The sequence below is a fragment of the Lissotriton vulgaris genome, chromosome 9 (assembly GCF_964263255.1).
Source record: "Lissotriton vulgaris chromosome 9, aLisVul1.2, whole genome shotgun sequence".
NCBI lineage: Eukaryota > Metazoa > Chordata > Amphibia > Caudata > Salamandridae > Lissotriton > Lissotriton vulgaris.
Genome location: NC_141697.1, coordinates 863,331,587 through 863,346,201, shown reverse-complemented (window position 1 = coordinate 863,346,201; position 14,615 = coordinate 863,331,587). Strand labels below are relative to the sequence as shown.

The 14,615-nt window shown below is 41.2% G+C and overlaps 1 protein-coding gene across 3 annotated transcripts in view; it reads left to right on the top strand.

Moving 5' to 3' along the window:
- Positions 1–14,615, top strand: part of LOC147692380 (cytochrome P450 2A13-like) — a 1,200,227-nt gene that overhangs the window by 1,140,371 nt on the left and 45,241 nt on the right. For 2 of the 3 annotated variants that reach the window (XM_086938606.1, XM_086938605.1), the window contains exon 8: positions 1,423–1,564. The exons of the other annotated variant lie outside the window; for it this stretch is intronic. In XM_086938606.1, coding sequence (XP_086794732.1) covers positions 1,423–1,564 — 142 coding nt within the window. The remainder of the gene's footprint in view (positions 1–1,422; positions 1,565–14,615) is intronic. 3 annotated transcript variants of the gene reach the window in all.

Sequence of the window (14,615 nt, the reverse complement as noted above, 5' to 3'; positions counted from 1 at the left end):
AAAGTGGCTGCCCTCTTGTTTGCCTACTTCAGAGAAACAGAAGCAGAATGCCTCCTAATTCTCAGAAGGTGCTAACTGACCATAGAGAGGTGGATCCTTCATGGCACCTGCCCAAAGAGATAGCCTGTGCCCAGCTGCCTGCCCTAAGGTGCTTGGAGTTGCAGGCCTGGCCTGAAGAAAGTTTTCCAGTACTTTGAAAAAGTTGGGACACAACCATTCTTCCTCCTTGGAGCACTGGGACAAGGTGATGAGGCTTGCCCAGGGAGTTGGCACTCAAAGTGAACAAGAAAACTGGGCTAATCCCTCTTAGAATTTATTACTGTGTTGAAAAAGGGGTCAGCAGGCCTTTGCAGCAAAAGTATCTAGCCTCTAAGAGCTCTTCTCAGCTACAGCTTCCAGTTTGCCCCATTGCAATAATTTGGCGCCAAAAGTGAATAGGTCCGAAGGTATAATTTTGGACAGGGGTGTGATAGCAAATACAGGAGGCATCTGTGGTTACAAAAATGCAGATTTATCCCACTTGGAGCTTTTGCAGCCAAAAGCAATAGTTTCAGGCCGGAGGGTCTTCTTGACACCTACAGTTTGGGACACTGCCCTACTGGAACAGTTTGATTTCCTTTTCATAGAATAAGTCAAAAGACAAAAACTTTGACCATTTAGGCCTATCCAGCCTCAGCTCTATTGCGGTCTGCCTCAAATCTTGTTTAGGAACCAGTTAACCAGGAGCAGTGACTTTTAATTGGCATGTCACATTATCTTGGCAATGTTTGCTTTAAACATTTAAACAGTCATATCTGTGTTCCTAGTAGCCTGTTTTAATGTGACCTTTGTGTCTTTTAGCGTAATATATGGTTCTCATAATCTTTCCAAATTAGTTTTGGAATTTTATTGTGTTTTATTTATTTATTTAAAATTGTTGGTACTGCTTAAACTTAGCACACATTACATTGGAAATTGCCTGCTTGTTATGTCATAGCTATGAGTGGTCGAGCATAAATGTGCTTAGAATTGTTTTTATTCTGAAAGTGGATTTGTTTACTTGGTAGGGGTACACCCTGACAAATTAATAACCCATTTCCTAACATTTGGTATATCGGTTGGTCTAATAGTTTAGAAAATGTTGTATTCCCAATATAGTTGCTCTTTCTAAGACATAAACTTATCACTATTTTACATATTTTTAACTCTGATTATTCATTGAATGTTCTCTTGTCCTGACATAACACATATTGCCCTTCTACTTCTTAGAAATAAGGACAGCTTGCTTTGACACCTTCAATCTAAGCCCAAATGTCAGTGAGTTTTATCTACCCCTGCTCAAATGTTGTACTCTTGCTGAAATGCATTGAAATTCTTATGTTCCTACTTCCTAACTATTTATTGAACACATTGTACTTATTAAATAACTTTTTTACTTTCCAGGGAACAAATGTCTATGGAATGCTGACCACTTCTCTGAATGATCCAAAGTATTTTCCAGACCCAAAGAAATTTAACCCGGGACACTTCCTGGATGAAAATGGAAGCTTCAAAAAAGTGGTTGCCTTGATACCTTTCGCATTTGGTACAAGACATATCTATCTTGAGATATCTAATTCTCCCCCTTCTCTCCCTTTCACCCAACTTCATTTGATGTTCCTTGATATTGTTACTTCCTCAGTTATAGTACATGGTCTCTCTTCCTCTTTCTATGTAGTAGGAGGCAATTGTATTCTCATCTATTGTGTTTTACAAATCTTTTCAAAGTTAAGGTTGGAAATCCTGCAATTCTCAAAGTCCCAGGGTATTCAATCGCAAAATGGATTGTAGGAATATGTCAGACCCATTTAGCCCATTGGTAAAATGGGCTTTGGTACTCCAAATTGAAGTTACATAAGAGCAGGAATGGGATGTTGTAGGAAGGTGGCTCTGTATATACTATACAAAAATGAGGTGTAGTGTGCACAGACTCCAGTGGAACCCCAAAGGTAGGCAGAGATAATAGTAGATAGCACCAAACTCTCTATTTTTGGTAGTGTGGGCGAGCAGCAAGGCTTTATCAGAGGGTAGTGGTAGGCATTTGTTGTACACACTCAATCAGCAAATGATGTCACACACTCAAAGACTGAACTCAGACCAATTTTGTTTGTATAACAATATTCTTAAGTTATTTTATTTTTAGACCCAAGCCAAGCCTGGTACAGGTAAGTGAAATAAATGCTTTCGCATATATTATGCAGTGTTTACAAGTGAATGCAAGTTCGAATGCAGTGGTTTGAAATACAGGTAAGTTAAGGTATTAAAATTACTGTACATATTACTTATTAGTTACTTTTTTGATTAATTTTTCTACTCAGTGTGACATCGCTCGATATCACACTGGGACATTTCCTAGAGCAAAGGTAGTTAAAATCAGTTTTGCACAATTGTTATTTTTCAGGCTTCCATACAAATCAACTCCACACTTTTGAACATTTTTCAGAAAAAAACAGTCAATAGGTTCCTATGAAGAGAAATTAAGTTAACGGTTACCAGGTGAGTAATTCGTCTTTGGGGTTGAGCTTTTGGGGTTAGAACAAGGGTTCCCCCATGGTCAAGGGTGCACTCTTGTTACACCCTCAGCGGCACTAGGGCGGCCGGGTGCAGAGGGCCAATGTTATCCAATGGGGGATAGCGGGCCTCCGGTTGGTGGCTGCTTAAAAGCAGGCCACTAGGTTGTGGGAGCAAAGCTCCTGGTGTTAGGCTTAAAGCAAAGGGGTATCCGGTTTAGCACCCAAAGCACTCCCACAGCGGCATAGGGGCAACTGGGTGCAGGGTGCCCTATTGGCATCAGTGCCCGGTTGTTTTCAATGGGGATTTTTGGTTTAGTTGTATTGTTGCAGGCTCAGTCCAGGAAGGCTTCTGGCAGGAATCAACAGCTGGCTAGGTAAGTTTGAGGGCTCGGGGCATAGGTGCCCCTCGGGTTCTTTTCTCCAAGGCACAAGGCGGCTGGATGCAAGGGTGTCTTTTGAGGTCGGATTTCACTTTACCGGGCCACTCGCCGTTTGGGGGAGTCTCCATGCAGAGGCTGCAGGCAATGTTGGAGAGTCCTGGAGGGGTCAACCCATGGTGAAACTGAACTTTGGAGTGCTGTGGGACCTCACTGGGACCGGTGGGCCTCTCGAAGTCGGGCCGTAGGTGACGGATGCAGTGGTGGTTCCAGGCATCAGGTTTCTTTGTCCTCAGCAGGCTCAGAGTCTGACTTGGGAGCTGCAAGACAAGGAGACTTTTGGCACAGGATCTCTGGGTACTGCAGACGGGCTAGTAGGGCTGGGGCTAAGTCAGTTGTTCTCTGCAATCTCCTAAGCTCCTAAGCTGGGCGTCTTCTTTCATACTTCTTCTTAGTAGGTTTCAGGAATCTGCATTCTTGGTACAGGGCTGCCACCTAAATACCGTATTGAGGGGCGTTTTAGGGATCTTGACCTTAGGGTGACTACACCCCTGGTGTGCTTACCCCATGTTGGGGAGTTAGCACAAGCCCTAATCCTGATTGGGGAGTGCCTGCCATCTGAAATATGGTGGGTATTGAAGAGTTGGCTTCACCTCGCTCCCCCACCTTAAGGTTGGGGTTGACAGTGGTGGGCACACCTTCAGGGATGGCTAACTTTTCCCACTGTCTTCCTGCCAAGAAGCGAAGGCTCCCGGCCCAGGGGCCAGAAACATGTTTCATGGTGGCAGGCTGGTATATACCAGTCAGGGAACCCTACAGAGGCTGGTAATTTTTCAGGGGGCATCTCTAAGATGTCCTCTGAGAGCATTTTTCATTAAGTCCCACACTGGCATCAGTGTGTGTTTAATGTGCTGAGAAGTTTGATACCAAAATTCTCTGTTTTCAGTGTAGCCACTATGGTGCTGTGGAGGTCGCAATGACAAACTCTCAGCACCATATACTCTTAATGGCAGCACTACACTTACAATGTCTAAGAATGGATCTAGACACTGTAGGGGTACAGGGCTCATGCACCTGTTCCCTCACCACTGGTATAGTACACACAGCTAGAGGGGTGGCTGATCTATGCCAAGGCAGTGGGTTGTAGGCATGGCACACAGGGAGTGCCATGTTGACTCTTCACTTAGTTCTGCACCAAAAGTGGGGGGGTAACTGCAACAGAAACCCAGCTTCTCACAGATGTTTCTTTATTATTGTGATTTATTTTATCATATATCAATAGGTTGCTGACCAAAATTGTGGTTGCAAACCATTGATAACTTACTAACCCCTGATTTGCAAAGAGGACGATCTCCTTTTGGAACACCCTTCCACTTTGTGAACTGCGGCCTTCTATCCCCACCCCCCCACCTCTCTCCCTGGATTTTTTTGCAAATGGGAAACTTGTGTTTTTTGAAGCAGCACATGTTCCTTTAAGGAACATGGGCTGCTTAAGTAAAGGTTTTCTATTTAGGAATGCATACACAGGTGTGTGAGCCTACTGTTCCAACTGTTCCATCATCCCAGTGTTTGCAGCCAATCACAGGAACGTTTAATTCGCGATCTGCCAAAATATCACTCATTAAGCAAGTTGTTCTGCAACCCTTGCAAAACGGCATTTTATGGTGCAACTTATTAGTACATAGATTGTAGCTAAAAATCAGAGAAGGGCTGCAATAAGTTGATGGGCATTTTGTTACCACTTTTTGTAACCTGCCCCTTAGTATATTTGGCCCTCAGAGCAACTCCAGTGCAAGTAAAACAAGTTTGGGTGTGCGTCTATTTTGCTCTTTTTTGTATTAATGACAATTATTAACATACCTAGCTGGTAGTAATAGCTCACACAGAGGTATTGCATACACAGTTTTCTGTATGTCGTTGCTCATTTCTTGGGCACATATAAATCTGGCAAAGACACACTGAAAAGACTGGGCTTTGTGTTGTTTCTTTTAGATTAGTGATCCGAATCTCACAGAGCAGTGTGTTCCTGACTGAAATATTAATTTCTTTTAAAACGGGGCTGCTAAAAAGTTCCTTTTTTAACTTCACACTCACGCTATCCAACACATGCGGAGGAACATTCCACATTTAAAAATGTTCATCACAGGATTCCCAGTTACTGGGGTTTAAATTATGTCTTCAATTGGAAGAAAAAATGCTCTTCCAAGGTGAAACTTATTTGGACCAAACTCTCAAGCTTTCATGGGATCTACAAACCATCCATTTGCAAATTTACGTGCCAAATAGCCTGACAAAGCAGCTCGTGTTTTGCATTTTTGGGGGCATATTACCAAGGGCCGGCGATACAATTTTTGCCGATTTAGCGTCCATATTTCGGGAGCCAAGCTGCGATAATTATATTGCATTATTTACAAGGACACGCTAGCGCGTGTTTCCTTGACTTAGCTCTCGTTTTTCACACGCCTCGCCTCCCATCAATAATGAGATACAAAGTAGGCGTGGCTGTGAAAACAACATGGGAAAATATCGCAAACGCGGCTTTGCGATATTAACAACGAGGCCTAGCGATAATTTAAATTGCGCGAACTCTGCCTTAACTCAGGAATTTAACATCTGTTAAATTCCTGACTAAAGGTGTACAGTCAAAATATCGAGTTTTTAAAATCGAGTTGCAATAATATCGAGTAAAAAATATAGAATAGACATAATATTGACTAGACAGAATATAGACTACCAAAATATCGAGTAGAATAGTATTAATATCGAATAGAATAGCATTAATATCGAATCAAAAATATAGAATGGACAAAATATCGAATGGACAGAATATAGACAACAAAAATATCGAATTTGAGGTAAGTAAGTTAATATTATTTTTAATTTTTGTATAATATAATTCTGTAGCGGGTTGTGGGTTTATAGGGGAATAGGGTGGGAAGTAATTTAATTATAATTAATTAAATATGTTATTTTATTTATTGGTATTTATTTTGAATTAATTGTTAATTAATTATTAATTGTTAATTAATTAAAATATAATTGGTAATTATTTTTAATTGATTAATTGATAAATATGTTAATGTTAGTAATTTATTTTCTGTAGCGGGTTGTGGGTTTATAGGGGAATAGGGTGGGAAGTAATTTAATTATAATTAATTAAATATGTTAATTTATTTATTGGTATATATTTTGAATGAATTGTTAATTAATTGGTAATTAATTAAAATATAATTGGTAATTATGTTTAATTGATTAGTTGATAAATATGTTAATGTTAGTAATTTATTTTCTGTAGCGGGTTGTGGGTTTCGAGGGAAATAGGGTGCGAAGTAATTTAATTATAATTAATTAAATATGTTAATTTATTTATTGGTATTCATTTTGAATTAATTGTTAATTAATTATTAATTGGTAATTAATTAAAATATAATTGGTAATTAATTTTAAATAATTGATTACTTGATAATTATGTAAATTTAATTAATTTATTTTCTGTAGTGGGTTGTGGGTTTATAGGGGAATAGGGTGGGAAGTAATTTAATTGTAAGTAATTATATTTTTTTTAATTTTATTTTTTGATCTAGTTTTTAATTATTTTTAAATTGTTGATTAATTTATTGTTAATTAGTAAATAATTTGTATTAGTAGGTAATTATTATTTTTTTTAAGTATTTATTATTCAGTTCAGAGCATTAACACACAAAAATTTCACAACTTGCATAGATAACAACATGTTCATCATACTGTAGGAAAAAATAAAACAAGAAAATGGGAATGCTAGAAATAAGAATAAGCAAAGCAACACCACGCAGATAAGGTTATTAGTCCGTCATGTGCTGAATCATAGGCTGCCAAATCCCTAACTGTTTTTTCTTCAATGACTTAAGACGATAAAGATTGAATTCTGTATAGAAAACATTATAAAACTTCGCACGCCACATTTCATACGAGGGTACCTCCGTTTTTAGCCACATTGAGGCAATACATAGGCGAGCTACAGCCATAGCCATAAAAAAAAAGAATCTATAAGGGTAATACAATTGACATAGATGAGCATTACTACATAACCCAAGCATCAACATCTCTTTAGATATCATAACATTTACATTGGTAAGATGCGAAAGAAACTGTTCAATTGATAAAAAAAAGGTGCTAACTTGTTACAGTCATAAAATATATGAACTATATCAGCCTGCGGTGTATGGCATCTAAAGCAATTCCCTGCTTGGGCATTCCCCCACTTCATCATATGGGCAGGTGTATAGTATAGGTTAAATACGGTTTTATAGTACTGGGATCGTAAATTGGCCGACAAAATAACTGTAGAGGCCAGATCGATAGATTCTTGAACATACGCGCCGGCACTATTAAACCTAATACACCATTTTGCGTCATGTGCTGCTAAGTCATCATGTTGTGTTGCGATCAAAATATTATATAGGATCCCAATCCTAACATGTTTAAACATAGAATCATATAAATCATTTGCAACAATGGGGGTTATATCAGAATGTTTGGAAAAAAAATCCCTTAATTGCAAATATTTTAAAAAATCATTCTGTGGTATTGCATATTTATCCCTTAACTCCGTAAAAGACAACATGATACCCTGCTCAAAAATATCCCCAACCCGTCAAATCCCTTTCTCATACCATATTTTCATCTTAGCATCCCAAAAGATCATTGGAAATAGTTCTGTAGAGTCAAGTGGAGTATAATAATTAATTCTATTAAAAGACATAAGCTTACGCACCCATCTCAGTCCTTTAAATGCAGCGAGTACGGTCTTAAATCTAGTTTTTTTGTAATAGCTCTGCTCAAGAAATTTAAGCAATAAGTGTCGCGAATGATCCCCGAGTAACATCCGATATATATTGGGAGTTTCGAACATCCTTGTCTCGCCCCCAGTGACCAAACTATCAATATTTTGTTAAAGGCAAGCTAAATAATAAAGGGCAAAATTAGGCACCCCCCACCCCCCTCCAGAAAGTGGTAGCGTCATGTATTTGGAACCCCGACGGTCTTTCTTCCATCCCCATATAAACCTGTCGGTGATAGATTGCAAGGTCGCTAATTGCTTATATGACAGTTCTAATGGTACTGTCTGGAAGTAATAGAGTACCCGGGGTAGTATGCACATCTTCAATACATTCCGTCGCCCGACCAGAGAAAGATGTAAGCATTCCACCTTTTCGAGTTGCCGTTTAACCGAACCTATTATATCCGCCCAGTTGACAGTGACAATTTCTTGGCGGGACAGCCTAATCTTGATCTCCAAATATTGGGCCTCTTGAGTCACTCGCGTCTCACCAGGGCATAAACCTGGGGTGCAAATGACCTGGGTCTTTAAAAGATTTAGCTTATACCCTGACGATTTTCCAAACTCAGTGGTCACATGCTCAATTTCCAATAGTGCTTGCTCCGGATTAGATGTAGCAATGGCTATGTCGTCGGCATAGGCTGAGACACGCACACTATAATTCCCTACCGCCATTGATTGTATATTCTGTGAAGTTTCCAGAATGCGCAACAAAGGCTCAATATACATCGCAAACAATAGCGGTGAGCAAGGGCAGCCTTGCCTTGTGCCATGTGTAATGTATACATATGCAGATTTGTGGCCCATCGCGCAAATCTCCGCCCTGGGTCGTTTAAACATAATTTGGAGAGAGAGCAGGAACCGAGGTCCGAAACCCATTTTGGACATGACTGCCCAAAGGAAAGCCGTCTAAAAAAATTAAACCAACATTTTTTTTAAATACTGCAGTGTAATCTAGCACGGCCATCATTCTATGCAGGTGATTAATAGTACTTCTGCCTGGTAAAAAGCCATGTTGATGGCGAGACACCAAAAAAGGGACGATTTGCAACAGCCGTGTTGGCAACATTTTAGAGTAAATCTTGGCGTTGGCATTGATTAAAGATATGGGCCGGTAAGAGCCAGCCAGTTCAGTAGGCTTATCTTTTTTCCTAAAAACAACTATATTGGCATCGTCCCAGGAAGGGGGGGGTTACCTGACTGTGCCGCAGTGAAAATGTCTAACATATCATCTTTTATTACCGGAAACAAAATGCGATACAACTCTAAAGGTAATTTATCTGGTCCGGCTGCTTTTCCAGATGCCAAATCCATAAGCACCGCCTGTAATTCCACCATAGTAAAAGGCGCCTCTAGCTCCTCTCTTATTATGCCGTCCAGCACTGGCAAATCTATACAGGACAAATATTGTTCGATCACACCTTGGGGTACAACATCTTGAATATATAGCTCTATATAATATTGCTGGAGTATCTCCATAATGCCTACTATAGACGCCACTAAATGGCCCTGGTTATCCAACAGGCCCTCAATTCTTTGAGATACTTGGCGACCTCGTAGTCTTTGAGCGAGACATCTGCCCACAGCTTCTCCATACTCATACCGTTCAGTTTTATTTATTTTATACTGGATTGGTAAAAGCTCCCTTTTTAGTAGATCGTAAAAATCTTCCAACCATAGAAGTAGCCACTGAGGGATCAGTCTGGGTGGATCACTTTTTGAAAATATTCAAGAAAGGCCCAGAACCAGTAGAGGTTGACGCAGCACTTAGTGATAGCCCCTTGGCGGTAGTTTATCCCATCTCGCTAGAACTTGCTATAAGAGAGCTTCTTCAAGCGTTAAACGCAAGCAGAAACGGGAAAGCCCCAGGCCCTGATGGGGTTCCCTTAGACTTTTTTAAGTATAAAATAGACCTGTCGGCCCCAATATTGGTGTTCGGGACAGTAATGAACAAGGGTCTGCTGGCCTCCTAGACCAAATCCATCATGGTCCCCATGTTTAAGAAAGGAGACAGGCATGAAGTGTCCTGCTATCGCCCGATTTCACTGCTGGACTCGCTGGGCAAGTTGGTGGGGAGAGTAGTGCTTGAGCATTTACAGCAGTGGGCTGACGATGGTGGGATTCTCTCTGATCTCCAGTTCGGATTCCGGGAGGGTTTTGGGACGACCGAGCAAGCCCTAAATTTTTCAATGCTGTTGGGTAAATACGTTTGTGCAAAGCAGGGCAGGTTATACATGGTGTATGTTGACCTGTCTGCTGCTTTTGACTGCGTCTCCCATACAAAATTGTGGTCTGTTCTTTCAGAAATGCGCATTGATGCCCCTCTGATTGGCTTCTTGAGGGAACTATATTCGAATGCCTCCGTGAGGGTTCGTTTTGGTGTGAAAGGCGAGTTGTCTGAGTCGTTCAGAGTAGAGCGTGGTGTCCGGCAGGGTTGTGTCCTGGCCCCCTTTCTCTTTTCACTCTACACAAACAGACTGGAGGTGGCAATGTTGAGGGGGGGCCAGGATCTACCTCAAGTAAGAAACCGCCCGATACCCGCTCTGCTCTATGCGGACGATGCCGTGATACTGGCCCGCACTCCTCGCGAGCTGCAGAAGGCGTTGGATAGGTATGCTACTTTTATGGGAAACCTTGATCTGCGAATAAATATAAAAAAGACGTATGTAATGGCAGCTGGTTCGGGGAAAAAAGGGGGTAAAGACATATTCCTTGATAAAGAAAGACTCGAAGTTACTGGCCAATACCCCTATCTAGGCATCATAATCGATGATAAAATAAATTGGAAACCTGCAATTGAGGCCAGGAAACACCATCTAATGCGAGCAATTGCTGCGCTCATAAGTTTTTCACAGAAGATGGGAAAAAGGCCACCTGTAGAACTGTTACATATCTATAGAGCCAAATGCCAAACGACAGCCCTGTATGGGGCTGGACTGTGGGGGCATACCAATACTAGCTCCTTAAAAATAGCAGAGAACACCTTCTTAAGATTTTTATTAGCGGCACCTAAATGCGTTTCCACGTTTGCGTGTCATGCGGAATTGGGGATCCCGTATTTGGTGGATTTGACAAAAATACAACCACTTTTACTTTGGCGACGAATTTGGACAACAACGAAAAATTCACTTACTAAGCAAATAGTGGCAGATTGTATGTCATTAGATCATTCAGCGAAAATTAGCTGGCTTATGTATGTGAAAAAGTTTTTGACCAACCTGGGGCTTGGAAACTACTACTTTGCTCCTCAGAGGATTTCTGAAATATCCAGAAAGGAATTGAAAGTGAGGGCATTGAGCCAGGTAGAAGAGCTGCTTATCGCCACAGAAGCAAGAAAAGCTTCTGTTCAACATTCAATGGCGATCCAGACCACCCTTTCTATTCAACCATATTTAACATATGTCTTGTCACAATTTGAGCGATTTCTTCTGGTAAGATTCAGATTTCATATCTTTCATCGATTGGTGGCATTTCCAGCCAAAAACAGTTGGGATCGAATTCTAGCACCTTGTCCATGTGACGGAACATCAGAACAGTCAACTATCCATGCTATTCTGTTCTGTAATTTTTACGATGGTCATCGTAAACTCTGGTTGTTGCCGTTGTTAAAAAAAATGGGCTTTAGAAGATGTCACCCAGCCATTCTGCGATTGCAGTTTTTAGAGTCTGAACGGATCTCTAAACACATCGTGTCATTTCTAAAATGTATTTTTAAACATAGAGTAAATCTTTGATAAGTTTTTATCCCATTGAAAATATATGAATTATCAGAAATTAGGAACACTGATGTATTAGTTAGCATGGTTAGGGTTCCCCAATGTTTTGTATGGATATCACGTTGCTTATGAATTGTAATAATTTTTTAAAAAAATCTATGTATAACAATGTTTTTTATCTGTGACACTGCTTTTATGGTTTTTTATGTACTTTAAAAACAGAATAAAGAAAGTTATTATTACTGGATTGCTATATCCTCACTCCACACACCATTAATCTTAGCCTTACAGCAGGTGACTTTTGTCTGTGCCATCTGGTTATCATTATTGGTGCGGATTATAGCAATTAATTCACGCTCAGCCATTTTTAAATCTACAATCAGATTCTCAATTACCTCTTTCTTTTGACGCTGTTGAGTCCAGCCATAGCTAAGCGTTTCCCCCCGAATGCCAGCCTTAAGGGAGTCCCAAATCATTACTAAAGAAGCAGTGCCGCGATTAAATTAAAAAAAATGTTTAACCGATACATGAATATGGCATATGTATTCTTCCTCGATTAACAATTTTTTTGAAAAAGTAAATGAAGGTTGTGGGCGTACCAAATTAAAACACGGAAGATCAATGACTAGGGGACCATGGTCTGATGTAATACGTGGTGCGACCTGCATCTTGGCCAGAACCAATATAAATCTGTGTACAAAAATATAATCTAGCCGGACAAACTTATTATGGGGGAAGGAAAAAAAGGTATATCCCGGGTCGCCCGGATTGACCACTGGCCACGCATCTACCAAGCCATGCTAAATCAATAATTGATGAAGCGCAGAGTACACTTTAAGTTTCCGACCTTTGTAGTTAGTAAAATGATAGTCCCAAGTGGATAGCTCGCCATGTATATTGAAATCTCCTAACAATACCAGTGGAGTGTCCCACAGAGCGAGCTCAACATTCAGAGAATCCAAAGTCTGAGCTTCATCAAACTTGGAACCATAAACTGTGCACACTATAAGTTTGCTACATCCTATAATACATTCTGCAATAGCGCAACGGCCAAGATTATCCACCTTAATTTTACCAGCCACGACCAATGCTTGGCGACCCAAAATTGCAACCCCTTGATTCGTTATAGCTAGGCTAGATGCAGCTAGCAATGAATATCCAAACTCAGTTAGTACTTTCTGATTGGCCCAAGATATATGAGTTTCCTGTAAACAAATGATATCAGGATTAATTAATCGAATCTCCTCCCGCACCCGTCTGCGCTTCATCACATTGTTCAGACCACAAACATTGAATGAACAGATCCGTAAATGATGATTAGCCATTATCATCATGATCACGTCGATGGTCGTCAAAACATGCACAAAATGTAGTTGCTCGAAAATCCCTACAGCAGGTGCTCTGGAATGAATTTTTACCCTTTTCACCCAATCCCACGTGCTCCCCCACCCCCTTGCCCCCGAATACCCAGACCCCCCCATAGAGCCCCCCCACCCCACAACACACCCTCCCCCATCACTCAGGCAATAGGGCCTAGTGCCCCTTGATGAGTGTGAGCGCCTCACTGGAGGCTCGGACCGTCCAAGTCTCAATCAAATTATTAGAGTACTATGAATGAATCCATCCATCGAAAACAAAAATACAAAATAAAAAAGCCTTTAAGGCAGAGACTGCAAATATTCTTTAGCGGAGGCATCGGATGTGAAATAGCGAGCCTGGCCCTTATTCACTATCTTGAGTGTCGCCGGTTGTAGAAGAAAAGCCTGCAAACCCTTGGATTGAGATAGTGCAATAAGCTGGCGAAGCTGGCAACGCTGCTCAACCGTTGAATAGCAATAGTCTGGGCGAACAAAGAATTGAACCCCTTTACCATATCGCTTTTTTTCCGGTCGCACAAGGTCATATAAAGCCTATCTTGCCAAAAAGTTATTCAATGAAAAAAGTATGGCATGAGGATAGGCCACCTTGACGAAATGGAAAACGGTGTGCTCGTTGAACCTCTTGAGCCCAGTTCCAATCCTTAACATCTGGGAAAGCCTCCTCAAACAGCTCAATTATGAATTTGCAAACATCCTGATGTTCTAGGCCTTCAGGAACTCCGAGCACGCGCAGATTATTACGCCGCAGACGATTTTCTAGATCCGCAAGCTTGTTATGGATGTCCTCGTTGCCAGCCTTGATATCAGCAACATCCTCTCTCTGGCTGGTCATTTGGTCTTCCAGCCCAGATATACATCCTTCAGTCTCGGTCATATGATCAGTGAACTCGTTACAGGATTTAGTCAGGCGGCGCACATTATTTTGTAACTTGCGGCAAGCTGTGTGAGTCTTTAAATGTTCTGCATGTGCCTCCAGCCTATGATCAGTAATAGCTTTGTAAATTACCTCAAGCGACACAGGGCCCATTTGTTCAACAGCAAGACCAGCGGTGGTCTGATCAGATAAATTCAGTTGGTCCATCGATAACTCCTCAGCGGAGAGGTCCCAGTCAGAAAGTCTAGAAGTAAGTGCCTCGCCCTCCAGAACCCTTCTCTTCCTGACATTGGGAAACTCATCTACAGATTTCGTTTCAACAAATTCTACAGGTGTATTGTTGCTTGCAGCCTTAGATCCCGCTACATCAGGTGTAATACAGCCCGTAATCCCTCCATCATCAAGTGGAAGGTCTTCCTCGAACTCAGACTCCCCATCTAGAGCTGAGCCTTCTGAGTGCTCCGAGAGAGAGTAAAAGTCCCCATCCTTACTGCTTGCCGGGTCTATTATATCCGTTAGATCATCTGAAATGGCACCCTCTACTACATTCAATTTGTCAATCTGATCAGACGTTTTATCCATTAACTCTGCGTGAGGCACAGAGGAAGACTGCATACTTAGTAAAGGGCTCAGAGGTAATGGAGATATAACAGCCTCTATATTACACGTGCCGTTGTTGTCAAATGCAGTGTTGCCTGTGACACCACCTTTCCTCCCAGTATTAGGCTGAAATATTTGCGGTATTTTTGGGATGGACTGTGTCGAAATTTCAAAGGTTCCGGAGCTTAGGTCTTGTTGTGCCTGTGTATATTTTGCGGCTAAAGCAGCACGAGTGCCAACGGAACTTTCCCCGATGGGCCTGGTTTTTCCCCCCGTGCAGTTTTTGGCGGCATAGTCAATAATGTGTAGACAAAGTCTC